We start from the raw sequence: 17,077 nt of genomic DNA, 5'->3' as shown, positions 1-17,077 counted from the left end.
CTCTTTCCCTCTCAGCCCCAATCAGTGTTTCCACTGTGATGAGCCAGCTGAAAAATAAAACTTCTTGATAGCATTTGTTTGCTTGCTTTTTCTCAGCTTATATAGCTACTTACATATGCCTCTGAGCAGAGTCACACTGTTGCTATGTGCATTGAAGAAGCACAGTACAAAGCAGATCGATCCTGCAACTAAGCTAGGATGCTATCAATAAGAACAGTAACATATAAGTATGTATTATTAATATGTTGCTTGGGCTACCAGTGTAGTAACACCTCTAGATAAATCTATAGTAAAACCATGCATGGAATAGTTTATAAAATTCTGGCTGTGGCATGTCAGAAATGCTGTAGAAATAGAAGTGTGATGAATGATGATTGCAATTTGGCTTCTCACAGCAGAGACAGGTAAGGGATGATACGATATAAACGTATAACATGATGGCTGGTGCCGAAAAATATATCATCTATTGGCTTTAAACACAGCAAGATTCAGGGCTGAGAGAAGCCTTTACTCAATTCATAGTTAAAATGTGGACTTTAGCCATCAAAAGTGGTAAAGGCCACCAATGAGTTTAGGCAGATCTGTGAACATTTATGCTGCCAAACTCCACTTTTCCTGATGTTGGAAGATGTATATGTGTGATGTAGAATGCTAGATGTACAACTGCCTGATCCTTCTGCTTTGATTATGAGCTTGTTGAAAAGTACATGTTTGAATCTGGAACAGAAGTGAGCAGCTGGTAGCTTCTGTAGAACGTGTAGAATCATGCTGCTATAATTTGAAACCCAACTATTGAACAATGATGGCATATATTCTCAATGGGAAAATTATAGTAAGATTTTGATAGGCTTAATATTTTAAAAATACAACATGTCTTGTTCAATAGCATGGAGGAAAATGCTGAAGGCCCAAAAAAGTGGTTTGAAAATTTAGGCTGCTTACTTATTCATCAGCCTTGCTGATTATACTTCTCTTAAATAATGTTTCTCTGTAGTTATGCAAGTCTACTGTAGTTATTGTCATCAAAGATGGATTGTGTAATTATTCAGATTATTTGAGTTGCCAAGTAATGTAAGGAGGCACAATAAACTTTAACACTGTATGCCAACTAGTATTAGCTTGCAAAACAGCTTGAACTCTGCTGACCTTATTTGTTAATGTCTTGCTTTTTTTCCCCCTTCTCCATGAAGTAGTAGTTGATAGTCAGGAGAACTTCAGAATCTGTACCATAAGTCAGATATTAAGAAGAGAGGGATGCTTTAAATAAGCTGCTTTAAGCTGATAGATTACTAACTCATTAGTAACACTGACACAGCTGTCTCTCTGGAAATACTTTGACATGGCAGCTGAAGCCAAACCTGTTTTCATTTTGTAAGAGGGGGCTTCATTAATGCAACGTCTTTTTTCTCTCCTAAGATTCGCAAACCCAGGCCGCAGAGAGAACGCGCCCAGTGGGATATTGGCATTGCCCATGCTGAGAAAGCGCTAAAAATGAGTCTGGAAGAGAGGATAGAGCAGTACACCTTCATCTACGTAGATAAAGAGCCAGAGGAGGCATCATCAAAAGCCAAACGGACTGTCATGCCTAAGATTGAGGCTAAAAAGAACCGCAAAATTAAATCGTCGCCAAACTCTCCGGCAGAACCGACCGATGACGTTTTGGCCGCACCTTCCCCACCCAAAACGGAGGTCCGGAGGTATAGTCAGAGGAGACAGTCCAGTCCAGATGAAGAAGCCCCTCCGGTGAAAATCCAGTGGAAAACTGCTGCAGCCAGAAAATCCCTCCCAGCGTCAATCACCATGCACAAAGGAACGCTGGACCTTCAAAAATGTAATATGTCTCCAGTTGTTAAAATTGAACAAGTTTTTGCTCTTCAGAATGCAGCTGGGAATGGAAAATTCATTGATCAGTTTGTTTACTCTGCAAAGGTAAAGAAACGCGCATCTCTCTTAAGGAATATTTGTGCAAACCAGTATTAAAGATTTTAAATTGCAGTCGTCCTCAGAACTACTTGGAAGTAAGTCCCATGGAGTTCAGAAGAATTTACTGTGAGGTTGACAGCTTCCTTAGGTACTTTCAGATTGCAGGCAGTATAAAATATTGGTGTGAATTACTTTGACCTTAAAATGTCAAGAATAAGGTTCAGTAGTCCTTATTTTCAGGGCACTTGCTTCCAGGAGTAATATGTTGTGTGAAATTGGTCAGTGTTCAGGTATTAGATAGCATCCAGAGATGTTCCTGCACCCTATTTAATTGTTTTTTTTCCAGATACCATAATTCTCTTCTTTTGAGTAAATATGTGTGGACAGCTATTCACTAAAAAAAAAGAAGTGATAATTAGAGCGGAATTGTCTACCTGCTATCTTTGACAAATCTGTTAACTCATTCCTATTTCAAAAGAGTAATTTGCGAAAGCAGGAAAATTTAGATTCGCTTCTTTAATATTGAATCGCAACCATTATGCTTAAATTCACCCGTTCTGCTGTTTTGTAAGGTCATACATTTTCTCAGATGATCCCTGTTGCATACGTGCACGTTCATGGAGCTTTCCTAGCTACCATCCCTGCCGGCTTTTCAACAAACAAAAAAACAAATTCATCCATTCATCATTCATTGTCTGCCCAGGCTTGAATCCCTGCACAAGTCCATTTGCACTTAACATTTATGGAGAATTCTCAATCGTCCAGACCAGGGGTAGTCAACCTTGGCTCTTTTATGACTCGTGGACTTCAACTCCCAGAATTCCTGAGCCAGCTTAGCTGGCTCAGGAATTCTGGGAGTTGAAGTCCACGAGTCATAAAAGAGCCAAGGTTGACTGCCCCTGATCCAGACCATAGTTGTCCCAAAGGTGCTTTTGCAAAAGGCAACTGGACTTCTTTTGTTTTTCCTTGAAGAAGTTTTGCTTCTTCAGTTCTGAAGCTTCTGAACTGAAGACGTTTCTTCACCCGAGAACTGAAGAAGCTTCTCGGATGAGCAGCGAGATGTCTTCAAGGAAAAACAAAAGTCCGGTTGCCTTTTGAAAAAAACACCTTCGGGATTGGCACGTAGCAATTTTTCGTCCTCCTTGTCGTCATCTTTGTTTTAGGTCCTTGTTTCTGTTTCTTCTTTTTTTTAGTCTCCGCATTCAAAGTTGCAGGGCCCTCTAGAACAGTCGCGAAATTTCAGACAAGGAGGCTGGGCAAGGAGATGGCTCCTAATGTGATATAGTAGCATTGTAACAGCCCTCGGATGCTGTTTGGAATGAAGGAGGAACTGCTTACAAGCTCCTGCCCAAGAATTTAAGGGGAAAGTCTTGAGCATTTCCCTTGCAATGTTGTTCTCTACCTCCTCTTTTCAATCCAAAATTTTTGTGGCTGACAAAGAGTTAGTGGGAGACTAGTATAGCTATTTCAGGCTCATTTGCCCTCAACAGCTAGTCACACCCTTCAGGGATTCGAACCTGGGCAGCTTGCATGTTAGGCAGCTGTATATATGTATGTATATGTATGTATATATATATACCTCACCCAACAGATAAGATACACACACACACACACACACACACACACACACACACACACACATATATATATATATACTGTGCTAAATATTTGAAAAATGTATTTCTTACAGAGACCCTAATTTAGAAATACTCAAAGCTCCTTCTTTTCATTTGTAATAGGGTATAGGAAACAAACCAGAGATTATCATCAAAGGGCATGACAAAGTCACTTCTGTCTCCATCCCGCGAACTGAGAGGGCCTCCTCACAAAGTGCACCCTCTCCAGAAACATCTGGGTTGGCAAGTAAGTAAAGTTTGTGGCTCTCCTGGTCTAAGGCCAAATGAATCCGATGTGTTCCAAGGGTAAAGTATTAGACGAAAACCAAAGAAAGGGCTTCAACTGACCTTTGATGATTGCTAAGCTGGTTGATATGAACTAGAAGACCATCAGAGAACCCAGAGTCAAAGGATAGACTGAGAAACATTGAGGAAAGCCATGGCCAACCAATTCTCCACAGTGGTCCATGTAGATACTGGTAGCTGAGCTTAACTGGAAAGCGATTTGACTTTTGAGAGGACCCCATTGGAAGCCCAGCTGAACTATAGTAGGGCCTTTGCTCATATAAACAGCAGAGTGAAGGTGCAGTAGACTTCGCAATTTACGCTGTGGCCGCAGTTTAAAAAATCGGGCTGTTCATTTCAGCTTCAACTCTTGGAATCGATGGAATGCCTATTTTAAAATTTGCAGAATTCTGTCATAAACTTCCTTCAAAGAATGTGCTGCTTCCTGTGAAGTGGCAAGTTTCCAAGAATGCTGCTCTAATCATTACCGGATTACAGGAAAATTATGAAATATCATACAACACCTTGAACCATCGTCTTTATTACACTATGAGCTTTTTGTTCAAGGTACAATTTGACAAATGGTTTCCACCCCCCAAAAAAATTAAATAAATCCTCGCACAATAATAAATTTGCTCCTCCCTCTTGAGCTAGGGCAGTTTTGAGACATCAAGAGACTTCCGTCCTTTATTTATTTATTTTTATTTTAGTACTTCTTCATTTAGAACTGGAGCTGTTGAAACCTAAAGGAAAGCAATAACTAGAAAAAAATCCATACCGAAATAGACAGATGGCGATTGTCTCCTGTATTTTATTTATTGGCAATCGGCCCCCACTTTTGAACTGAAAATGCTAAGCATGTAAGTCAGTCCTTAAATACACAGGAAAATTGCAATTCATCCTATCTGAACATGGGCTCACAAAGGGAAGAACTCCTTCAAATCGCCTCCTGCTCAGAGTGCCATGTGATCATCGGTTTCACGTCTCACCTTCCCTCTCTCTTTCCTTTTAAATGAATGGATCTAGTCCAGGGGTCTTCAAACTTGGCCCTTTTATGACTTGTGGACTTCAACTCCCAGAATTCCTCAGCCAGGCACGCGTGCCTGGCTGAGGGATTCTGGGAGTTGAAGTCCACAAGTCATAAAAGGGCCAAGTTTGAAGACCCCTGGACTAGTCTTTTATCTGAATTTTTAGATGAGAAAGACTCATCTGAAGCTTAGTAATTGGCAGCCTTTTCTTAAATGAACAGGAGGTGCTCATGGGAAGTCAACTGTATTCTGAAGCTACTTCTAGCCATGTATGGTTGAGTAATGCCAGGAGAGAGAGGCCCAATTAACTGGGTGTTTCTTTTGTGACACTGATTTTTGGAGGGTAGGAGGCAGAGACCTTTGATGTACCAGGAGTGGGTTAAGAGTGTTGACAACGTTCTATTGTCATGGTGTTCGGAATGAAATAATTAATTTCCAAGGTATGGTTTTCACGACTTGTCACCATCTTGTGGTCCACACATTTAATGTGGTGTAGGAGGCATATTCTTTTAGAAGAAAGAATCATGGCTGCATTAAGTAGCATCTTCCAGTTTCCTTCCTGGATCCAGCCTTTTTTTTTTTCCCCTACCTTCATAATAGAGGGAATGGACCACTATCTAACACAGTGGTTCTCAACCTGTGGGTCGGGATCCCATTTGGGGTCGATTGACCATTTCATGGGGGTCGCCAAGCAAGGCTGTCCGCCATTTTTTTTGTTTGCCATTTTTTTGTCTGCCATTTTTTTCCCCCTTTTCCGGCGGGTGCCTTCCCTCCCTTGGGCTGGGCCAGCTGGTGGTCGGCCTGCTCCGTCTCTGCCGCTTGCCAGCTATGCCTCGGCCGGCGCAGGGGGCGGAACCACGCATGCGCGGCGCTCCCGGGCAGGGAAAGTCCTCGACTTACGACCGGTTGGGTAGTCCTCGACTTACGACCGGTTTAGTCCTTGACTTACGACCGGTTTAGTCCTCGACTTACGACCGGTTGGGGTCGCGGCATTAAAAAGGTTGAGAACCACTAATCTAACAAATAGGTTTAAGGAGAATTTGCAGGTAAGAAAATTCTCCAGTTGATAAGAATCCCCTTCATTTTCGCTATGAAAGCTGCACCCTGTGTTGTGTGAAGTAGATGTTTGTCCCGAAGTACATAGAGGCATCCATTTTAGGGAGTTTGAACTCTGATTTTTCTGATGCCAGAGATTAAGCATTGTCAGTGAATGTCCTTGGAGCTAGTCCATCACCATATAGCACGTCCTCCTATTTCCCACAAGTTTTTTTTTTAACGTAAGATGCTAAGAACTGTTTAAGAACATTTTGAAAGTGAATTGGCTCTTTAGATAGCACGGAGCTATGCCTCCTGGGTAGGCAGTTACTTTGCAAATGAAATTGAGAACAGATTAACCTCTTTGATGGTAGTTGGTTTGGAGAGTTAGCCCCTCCCTAATAATTTGAATTCTAGAACTCCCCTTTATCTTCGTATTAAAGCTGGTCTTTTCCCGAACTCAGGACTCTGCCTGAAGCACTGAGATGCATTGCCTGCAGCCAGAACGTCAGCTGGCAGATTAAAGTCTATGCCCTCAAGAAGAATGTAGAGAAATCAGGACTTTGCTATTGAACATCATCCCTCATTGAGGAAAGAGACAGAGAGAGAGACTCCTGTAATGGAAACCATTCTCTTCCCTCAGGTTCTGTAGAAAAGAAGCAACAGAGAAGATCAATACGAACTCGCTCAGAGTCTGAGAAATCCACTGAGGTTGTGCCAAAGAAGAAGATCAAAAAGGAGCAGGTTGGCGTCCTCCATGTAGAGAGTTAAAAATATATCGTAGTCATACCTGTTTTCACGTTTATATTCATGCCTTTTTATTTAAACCCCACCTACCCTCTCTGTTATTATTTTTTTCAACTTTTTTTTTTTTTTTGGACTCTCCTTCTTGAGATCCAACCCCCTTAATAAACTCTGCTGGTCAACTAATTTCCACTGACAGCATCATTCATGCTTTGGAGACCTGAGAAAGTAGACCTTCTCATGAATGCGACACCTGTTTCTGTTACGAGCCGTGTTGATTTTTATGTTTCAGTGAGTTCTCTGGATTGCGCTCTACTTTGTCCGCATCTTAGTATAGCCGCTGGAGTATATTGAGGCTGGCACTTGTGTGTGTGGGGGGGGCGTTGTTGTCTTTTTCCCTTTCCGAGAAAGTAGGATGGATTAGATCAAGGGTAGGCAACCTTGGCTCTTTTATGACTGGTGGACTTCAACTCCCAGAATTCCTGAACCAGCATGAGGGAAACTTTGGCCCCTTCATGACTCATGGACGTCAACTCCCAGAATTCCTGAGCCAGCATGAGGGAAACTTTGGCCCCTTCGTGACTCCTGGACTTCAACTCCCAGAATTCCTGAGCCAGCATGGCTCAGCTTGGAAACCTCCCTTTCCCCTCAGCATGGCTGACTCAGGAATTCTGGGAGTTGAAGTCCGCGAGTCATAAAAGAGCCAAGGTTGCCTACCCCTGGATTAGACCCTCTTGAAAAGTGGTTCTAAGTATGAAAGCCAAATGCGTGCATGCTGACAGCAAGCAAGATGGAACATAATTCTAGGTTGCCTTTTTTTTTTCCTTGTAAGAAGAAACAACATGTACAGGGTATCTCTTTGGGGTATGGATCTCGAAGGGTGTATATTCCTTTTGGAAATAGCCAATTGCAAGTGAAGAGGGGCGTGCAAGTTGCTTCACTGTGCCACTCATGCTGTCTGTGGACGATGCATGTTTCAAGAAGGTTATTACATTTTGGATTTTCTCAACCATTTGGGTATTCTCGGTTTTTAAATTCAAAGGAAATTTATTTTGGAATATAAAATAGAACACACTTTCCCTAACAGCCCAAATCATTTGAAAAGACAGCAATTTCTAATAAATGTTATATATGGTATTTTTATTTTTCTACTATTATGATGATTATTTTTTTTTACTCAATATGAAGCTAAACATCTTCTGTTTAAAATACCAGTTCGTTATTCCGGCTTTTAAGCTTTGGCTTTGCTGTCCCAGCAAAACTCTTCCTGAGTTAGATTTCCAAAATAGTGATTTTAAAGGAAGATTTCAACACAGATTTTTTTTAAAAAAAAAAATAATAATAATAATTCATTCCCCAAGTAATCTCTGCTTGCTTTATACTATGTAACTAATTAAATCAACATAGTATATTGTACTGATGTTTTTCAGGAAAAGCATATAGGAAAGCTTAATGATCAGAGAAGCACTGTATTGCGTAAGCTTGAATATGTGATATGTTCAGAAAGGCATACTGATATTTTAGGATTCCGCAACCATATTTGTTCACATCAGTGACTCTCCAAATTAACTCTGCGTCCTTTCAATTTAAGATGACAACTGGAATATTAATTTCAACTGAGAAACACAAATGTTAATTCTGTTGCAAGTGAGTGGTAGCAAAATAAAAAGTGATTGTCTAGATTTTATATTTGTATTATCAATTGTATCCTATACAAATCCTTCTATTGTATGTTTTTATCCATTGTACAATGAAATAAAATATTTTTCAAACATTATAGAACAATCCTTCATAAATATTTTTGAGATGTGTTTCTTAACCTGCCTATGTAAATCACCTTATGGAGAACTGTTATTTTCTTTTTATTTTCAAATTTACAGTTTTTAGCCTAAAAAGCGAGACCTTTAGCCAAGACGCTGCTTCCATTGTGAAATTCACAACTTGGATGTTCCCCTGCCGAAAAGCGCCTCTCAGTGTAGGATCCAAGGCACAGAATACCAAAGCCTTGAAGTGACTTCACAAGGTCACCCACCCGTCTCCCCATGCGCTGTGTCAGCGGTGCTTCCAGCTGTACATGCATTTGCCCGGCCCTCTTCCCTCTTCTGCCTTCGCAGAACTCTATATGGGTCTATGACAACTCGCCACGGCCAACTTGCCACGGGACAAGCGTTAACGCTAACATCAAAGAAATGGTGGAACAGAATCATTAAAGAACGGACGCGAAAGGAGGGACGGAATGAAATGCAAAGAAGAGAAATTTTTTAAAAAAAATTAAATTTATTTTAAATAAATTGAATTGTTAAAATTGTCCCGTGGTGAGTCGTCCCACAACGAGTTGGCTGTGGTAAGTTTTTGCCCGCAGCGAACTGACCGTGGCGAGCTGTCTCATTCCGCTCTATATAGAGGATAAGCCCATGTCCTCAGAAGCTCTTGCTTTTAAAGGGGTCCATAAGTTAAATGTCAATTGGAATTTCAGTGTCCTGCTTCTCTCTCTCCTTTTATAGCTGTCGTTATTTTTTTTTTTCCCCTTCTTCTAGCCCAAGGCTTGGTAGCTCCCCCTCCCCCAACCCCTTTATTGATTCTTGGACAAAAATAAAGCCTTCCTGTCACTTCACGCACATATTGAATGTTTTTGAAGTTTTCTGTTGTTTAGGGAAGGCAGTCTTAATTAAATCCACAAAAGAGAAATATATATATATATTTAGGGTATGGGTGGGGGGAAAAACCCTTAAATGTGACTCCTTATATACTAACTGCTTGCGTTGAATTTACATTTTCTCCTTTGTACTAGGGAACAAGAAATGCCTTTACTAACCACTCATTTTCCTGTCTAAACAGGTAGAAACAGCCCCACAGGCAGCAGTGAAGACTGGATTACAAAAAGGTTAGTGTGGCTTTTAAATTTCTTGTCGTTTGTCTCGTTTTTCGGTCTCTAAAGCTTTCTGACAGATTTATAAATTAACCTTCTTAGTATGCTGCCGAATAAATATAGTTTATTGTCATGCTAACCCTCAATAACCAGTCGTGTCAAAAGGCATTGAAGCAGAATCTCTGACAAAGCAGGCTTGAAAATGTGCAAAATGAAAGCACAAACATCCTCTCTTAAATCTCCGGCAAGAATAATTAACAGAGTGAATTCTAGCCTTAGGTGTGGAACAAGTGGATTTGTTATATATCAGATTTCATGGCTATGGTTTTTAGGCTATGGTTCTCCCACTCTAGTTCTAAGCAATTTATGATAACATGTGGAGCTTTATCAGGCTGGAAGAGTCCGGACCACACATTAAGCTCCAGTTCATTTGATTTATTGCTCATGCCTAGTCAACTGAAGATCAACACTAAATTGGGCTAGATAAGAGTCAATTATAGGAGAAGAGCAAGCCGAACTGGAAGGCAGGGTTAAACATGTCATCAGTTTGGAGTCATTGCGTTGTCACAAGAGACCCAAATCCCGGAATTCCTTTGACCCTTAATTAGCACCAAAATTTATTGTTAGTTGACTATATTCTTGTATAGAGGTAGCAGTAATAAACTCTTCTCTGCTTTGAACTCAACGAATGCTTCTGGTTATTTGCACCTGACATCGACAGAATTCAAGAGGGGTTGGATCTAGACTTTTAACGGGAAAGTAATGACTCTAGGCCGATTACTCTCTTTATTCCTTCCCCAGACTCTGCCTGTCCTTCCCCTACAAGCTTCAGGTTAAAGGGTTAGGGTGGCTGGTATTTAGGCCTGCTTCAGGTAGTTCTTTTGTGTCCTGCATTTGTCATACCTCCTGTCCAAGCATAGGCTATGTTGGGAAGAGCTAGGAGAAGACTTTCATTTCCACCTCCTTCCTCCAAATTTCTGTCATCACTGACCCCAAGCATTTCTGTTTGCCTCCTCCAAGGCACTGTAATGTAATAAATACCGTTCAGATCTAGGTATAGAAGGATGTTTGATTTCATGTTCGTTTGATAATGTATATTCAGTTGCTTCTGAGATGGCATTTTACGAATGGGTAAAAGTATGATCAAAACAAAATACACAAATAAAATATCCAAACAAACCACAAATCACTGTATGCTTGACTCTTCACCCTTTTAAAAAAATGCTATAAAAACGACTTGATTAAGCAATATTGTTCCGATGCTGACTTTCCACTCTGTTTTTAAAATAGTTCATTCCAATGTGTTTTTAATTGTGTGATTGCTTTTAGTTTTTATAGTGTGAGCTGCCTTGGGAGGATTTTAATTTGGAAGATAAGGTATAAATGAACAGAAGATGTACCTTGCACCCCCTATCCAACAGTTAACAGCATTGCTGCACTGGAAAAGCCCTGCTTTTAAAATCGTAGATTAGCTTACTGTTACACAAAAAAAGTAGAAGAGTTGTAAATTTAAAAAGCTTTTAAATCAGACGTGCAGTTTGGCTAGTTCTCTTGGCGTTGTTTTTAATTTCTCTTTTCTGTAGCTTACATATTTGAGAGATCTTTTAGAATTAATTCCGGTGTGTTGTGTTAAGGTGCCAGTGAGATTTCAGATTCTTGTAAACCTCTAAAGAAAAGAAGTCGTGCCTCCACAGATGTAGAATTGGCTAACTCAGCTTACAGAGATACCTCCGATTCTGATTCAAGAGGACTTAATGATTTACAGGTAAATGGCTGGCATTTATTCGGCCACAGCTTTGAAACTGACAAATAATTTGATAAATCAGCTTCACAGATTGCTTTATGTTTAAAACCTTGGGACTGAAATGTTTGTGGCTGCTGATCTTCTTTGAATCTATTTTGTTTGCAAACACAATGGTAAAGGATGTAAAAAACACCCCATTTGGACAATAAATAGATTTTTGTCATCGGTGTAACCTATCTACACTTAAATCAACATTGTTTACACAGATTCCATTTCTGCTCCTTCCTTAAGATCTATTGAATTCTACATTCCAAATGTTATTATTAGTCTTTTCTCTACATTGAAAGAGCAAAATATTGGGGAAAAAAATAGAATTGCATAAAATGCTGCTGCAGACAAGGCTGGGAACAAACATGGAAATTATAGCTTTTAAGGCCATTTAAGCAAACAAAATGGAAAGAGTTGGCCCAGAAAACGAAGGAGAACAGTTAACCGGTCACTGTTAGCGCTAGCTTAATGGTGGTGGTTAGGTTAGAGCTGAAATATTGCTTTTCTCTGCATTGTTTACAGTTCTGTTCTACATATAATTCAGTCAAAGATTCAGATCAGAGAAATCTTAGGGTATTTTACTTTCAGGTTAGCAGTAACATCTAGCTACCCACATCTGGTGAGTCCCAGTAAGGCAAAACCAGTCATGTGGTCCCTCCTGGTGGTCACTGTAACTGAGCCCATTATATTATTTTCTGATTTCTTCTGAAAGGGGTTTCAGTTAGATCAGTGTTTCTCAACCTTGACAATTTTAAGGCATGTGGACTTCAACTCCCAGAATTCTGGGAGTTGAAGTCCACATGCCTTAAAATTGTCAAGGTTGAGAAACACTGAGTTAGATGATAAAGCTGAAGATTTGGAGTGAGGGAATCTGCATTTTAGGGGTTTTCTACTGTTCTGCCTTCAGGATTCTGAGCCACTTGTTTCTCTTTTTAGTGTCATCTATTTGTTTTCCAATGAAAGAGGCATCTTAAGATTAAATGCCCCGCTTCTCACCGTAGACATTTATAATGATGATACTAATCAACTTTCCAGGTGCATCCACCATCGCACAGTGATGAGAAGCTCCATATAAAGAAGGCCAAACAGAAAGTGAATGCTTTGAATTTAAATCACTCGTTTGATAGTTTTTCAAAAGGGTAGAAAATATAGGGGTGTTGTTGTTGTTTTTTTAAAAAAAGAAATCCTCAGTTCGAGACTTCTTTTTGCAAAATGGCCCTGGTGATTACGCTGTAGTTAATATTTCCCCCGATGCTCCCCACTCCAAAACTGGCAGCATGAATTTTGCAAAGAGATATGTTTGTTTAAACAGAATTAAGTTTTCTCATCCAAGAAATGTATTCATCCTTCTGCAAATTTCTTCCCTCGGGTAGGTGAGATTACACCAAGGACAGCATTTTAATCGACCTAAGTCAGAGCTCAAAGAAGTTATGGAAATAGTTAGCTGGGTTTCCCCCCCCCCCCCTCTTTTTAATGAACTGGATTTACACTGATCCTTATTTCTAGAGCTCTTCTAAAAAATGGAAACAACTGTGCATGCTTTATTTTAGGGTAGTTTTGGAAAGCAGTCAGATAGCCCATCGGCCACCGCAGATGCTGATGCTTCGGATGTCCAGTCTGTGGATTCAAGTTTATCAAGAAGAGGTTCAGGGACTAATAAGAGAGACACTGTTTGCCAGGTAAATGAAAAGTGTAAATCTGCAAATAAATTATGCCCTTCATCCTGATCAGTTATTTCTGTTGAATCACCTTTACCAAAAAGTAAAATAATAACAAATAACAAACAAACAAACAAAAAAGAAAGTGTAAGTGTGAATAATGGTCATAAGTCACTTTTTTCAGTGTTGTTGTAACTCTGAATGGTCACTAACTGAACTGTTGTAAGTCGAGGACTACCTATACCTGTAGGTTGATTTAATCTGCATTTGTCTTAAAAACCTTAGTTTAAAGTGCCTTTACAGGTTATCCATATTATTTTTTTATTCAGGGTTCTTTGTTGTTTTATAGTCTAATCACATTCATGTCTTCTCAGAGATATGTGTGATTGTGTATCTTCTTTATTTTGTTCTTGCCTTCAGTCGGGATCTGGCTCCGCCTGATTTGTACAGCTCCTCTCTCTGCGTCCCTATCCATATTTCACATTTATTTCTCCTTGCTTGCTTGCTTCAGTGGAAAAGAAAATTAGGGGTTTTTTTCACTTGTTAGTTTTAAGATGCCTTCTGCAAGAAAACAGATTCCGTCACCTTAATTATACTGACCCTCAAATAAGGAAAACATCTTAGATGGCACGACCGTGAAGAGTAATTGCTGCCTTAAGTTCAAGAGAGGGAAGCTGACCATAACAGCACATACTAATCTTCATTCTGAGTCTCTGCTTGTTGGTCCTGACCTCCAGCTCTTTTGAAAAGCTCCCCATGAAATGTTCCTGAGACGTTTTCAGGATGTTTATGATGCTGCTTCCCCTCGGAATATCCACTGATTTTCCTTGGGTGTCTCCATCATGCTGGTTCTGACTAACCCAGAAAACCATCCTTCACAACAACAACAGAGGGCATTTTTTGAAGTCCTTATGGATTCGGAAGAGTTGGAAGACGGATGGATGGATGGGGAGCAGTCTCTCAAATTCAACACATTGTTTCACGTCTCTCTCTCTCTCTCTCTCTCTCTCTCTCTCTCTCTCTCTCTCTCTCTCTCTCTCTCTCTCTCTCTCTCTCTCTCTCTCTCTCTCTCTCTCTCTCTCTCCTCTTTGAGAGCTGAATGCAATGAAATTTCATTTTAATGTATGCCAATTAGTGTGCATTCAAAGTGACAATAAAGTTATTATTGTATTCTATTATTATTATTCCATTCGATTCTCTCTGTCTCTTTCTGGCTTATCTGCTGCCATCTAGTGACAGATTTTAATCCCCCACCAGATCAGAGTTTCCTCCTTCACCCACGGAAAGATTAGAGAGTCAATTCTTTAGTTAGATAAGTGAGCAATTACTTTTGCAACTTAATCAGTCGTGCAAAACTAAAACAAAAATGAGTTTGCAAACAAAAAAAGAAAAGATTTTCATCACTTCTTCTCATTCTGCTGAGTTTAAACATAAATATGGCAAATAAGACAAAAATATGGTGAAGATGATAAGTTCTCCTTCCAGTTCACTTTTCACACAACAGGTGGGGAAGTCATCAAATTTCAACATCTAAAACCCTTTTGCAAGGTGAACATAGCTGTAATAACTGTTTATTACCTTCCTAATTATTCACATCTGTATAAGTCAGGACCATTCAGGTAGTCCTCGATTTACAGCAGTTCATTTAGTGACTGTTCGAACTTATAATGGTACTAAAAAAAGTGACTTACGACCGTTTTTCACACTTATGACCATTGCAGCATCCCCATGGTCACATGATCAAAATTTGCACACTTGGCAACTTGTTGATATGACGGTCGCAGTGTCCCAGGGTCATGTGGCCGCCTTTTGTGACCTTCTGACAAACAAAGGCAGTGGGGAATCCAGATTCACTTAACAACCGTGTTACTAACTTAACAATTGCAGAGATTTATTTAAAACTATGGTAGGAAAAGTCATAAAGTGGGGCAAAATTCACCTAACAAATGTTTCGCTTAGCAATAGAAATTTTGGGCTCAGTTGTGGCTGACCCGTATTTTACTTACAAGTAAATCTCAGCAGAGCCCATAACAGCTTCCTAGTGATCCTAGCAGAATCCATAACGGGGCCTAATGAACCCAGACATACCATATTTAAAGAGAGTTGTGTGGTCGTTAACAGGTTCTTGACTGGAGGCACAAATTATTCTTTATGTTCAACTGGAATATCACTGTACCTGTTTGCAAGATCTTTGTGCATCACCATATAATTCCTGCATGCATGGCACCTCCTTGCAGACTTTGTCCTAGTGAAGCTGGGCTTGCATGTGCCTGCCAAAGAATATCAATTTCCCCACATATCATATTTGAGCAGAATGAACAATTTAATGGGAAATAGTAGCTAGAAAATACATACCAACATCCGAGGGTGGCAGCGAGGAGGCTAACTCTGCTTTCGTTCCATGGCTGATGTTCTTCTGTCAGTATACCTTGTCCCATTTTATACTGTGGCATGTGCTGGTCTCTGAAAAGCATTGCCAGAGTAAAGGAAATTTGAAAATGGTAACGGTGATCAGCATGAAAGCATTTAGCTTTTCAGCTTGTTTGAATTAGAAACTTTACGAGTTTATTTGCGTTCTCTTTTCTTTTTCTTTTTGAAGATTTGCGAAAGCACCGGTGAGTCTCTGGTCTCTTGCGAAGGTGAATGCTACAGGGTCTTCCATATAGAATGCCTAGGAATGAGCTCACAGCCCGATGGGAAATTTATCTGCCTGGAGTGCAAAAATGGTAAATGAGTGAATTATTATTATTTTTTTGGCCTTGAGAAAGGGGCTGGAACGTCGAAAGCTCCGAACGCTACTAAATAGGATCAGTTTGGCCTTTTGAAAGTCTGCTCAACGAACGGATTGCAATTTCAGATTTTGAGCCTAACCCGCAATCTGCAGCATGACAGTTAAAGTCATTTGCGTTTCAGCACTGAGTTTTAAGCATTAATTTGATATCTATTTGTCCTGTCGATCTCCATTTAGGCTATCGGTCCTCTTGTTTTCCTTCACATCGGATAGCTAAGGAAAATGTCATAATAGCCTGAGCTTTCTTGGCCTCTGGAAAGCTGAGAGGAATATACTGTTGCATCCTCTCACTGTCACCTTTAAGCAGTATGTTGATGGTATCCAATTGTATATTTCAGGAGGCCCTTTAGATAAAGGGTCCTCAACCTTGTCAACTTTAAGACCTGTGGACTTCAATTCCCAGAATTCTGGGAGTTGAAGTCCACAAGTCTTAAAGTTTGACAAGGTTGAGGACCCCTGCTTTAGATAATCATTCATGCCCTAACCATCTCACGGTTTGGCTGCTTGCAATGCTCTCTACCTGGGGCTGCCCTTGAAGACCTCCCAGAAACTTCCACTGGTCCAGAATGCAGAGGCATGAGCAATAATGGGCATGCCTACTATACCTACGTAACATATCTGCTTCAAAAGTTGCGCTGGTTCCCAATTTATTTCCAGATGTGATTCAAGGCGCTGGTTATTCCTATAAAGCCCTACCTAACACAGAGCCTTTAAAGACCACCGGATTTGATTCTGCAGAGTTGTGAATTCCCATCCACTGGAATTCCTTGGCAGACAGGGTTCCCAGTAGGCCCCTCCTCCTGGATCAAGTGGGGCAGGCAAGTCCCATTGGGGTAAGGCAGCTTCTCAGATACCTTGGACCCATGTGATATAGGGAGCTAAACACAACAACCTACATCCTGAATTGGACCCAGAAGCAAACTGGTAACCAATGCAGTTCACACCACAGCGGTATTATGTTTGCCAGATAGGGCTGTTATTCGGTTCCTGCCCCATAATATTTTGCAAACAGCCCCCCCCCCCAGGTCCCCAGACTAAAAGAATGCCTCTCTCTTCCAGCTAACCCTTGACATTTCTCCTTTTCAAAGGGCAGCATATATGCTTTTCCTGCAAACTTCCTGGCAAAGACGTGAAGCGCTGCTCGGTCAACGCGTGTGGCAAATTCTACCACGAGGCCTGTGTCCGCAAGTTTACTACCGCCGTTTTTGAATCCCGAGGATTCCGTTGCCCTCAGCATTGCTGCACCGCGTGCTCTATGGACAAAGATATTCATAAAGCAAGCAAAGGTAAGAACAGAGCAGGATAATCCCCGTTGTGTGAGGCGTTATAATGAAAG

General features: G+C 40.5%; 1 protein-coding gene across 1 annotated transcript in view; it reads left to right on the top strand.

Annotated features, from left to right (window-relative positions):
• Window positions 1-17,077, top strand: part of NSD3 (nuclear receptor binding SET domain protein 3) — a 53,164-nt gene that overhangs the window by 10,700 nt on the left and 25,387 nt on the right. Inside the window, exons 5-12 of the mRNA XM_015818822.1 lie at window positions 1,417-1,929; window positions 3,663-3,786; window positions 6,531-6,631; window positions 9,470-9,515; window positions 11,135-11,265; window positions 12,843-12,971; window positions 15,550-15,676; window positions 16,830-17,027. Coding sequence (XP_015674308.1) covers window positions 1,417-1,929; window positions 3,663-3,786; window positions 6,531-6,631; window positions 9,470-9,515; window positions 11,135-11,265; window positions 12,843-12,971; window positions 15,550-15,676; window positions 16,830-17,027 — 1,369 coding nt within the window. The remainder of the gene's footprint in view (window positions 1-1,416; window positions 1,930-3,662; window positions 3,787-6,530; window positions 6,632-9,469; window positions 9,516-11,134; window positions 11,266-12,842; window positions 12,972-15,549; window positions 15,677-16,829; window positions 17,028-17,077) is intronic.

The sequence above is a fragment of the Protobothrops mucrosquamatus genome, unplaced genomic scaffold, assembly GCF_001527695.2.
Source record: "Protobothrops mucrosquamatus isolate PMUCROS unplaced genomic scaffold, P.Mucros_1.0 scaffold799, whole genome shotgun sequence".
In the NCBI taxonomy this organism is placed as follows: Eukaryota; Metazoa; Chordata; class Lepidosauria; order Squamata; family Viperidae; genus Protobothrops; species Protobothrops mucrosquamatus.
This window is presented reverse-complemented; position numbering and strand designations above follow the sequence as displayed.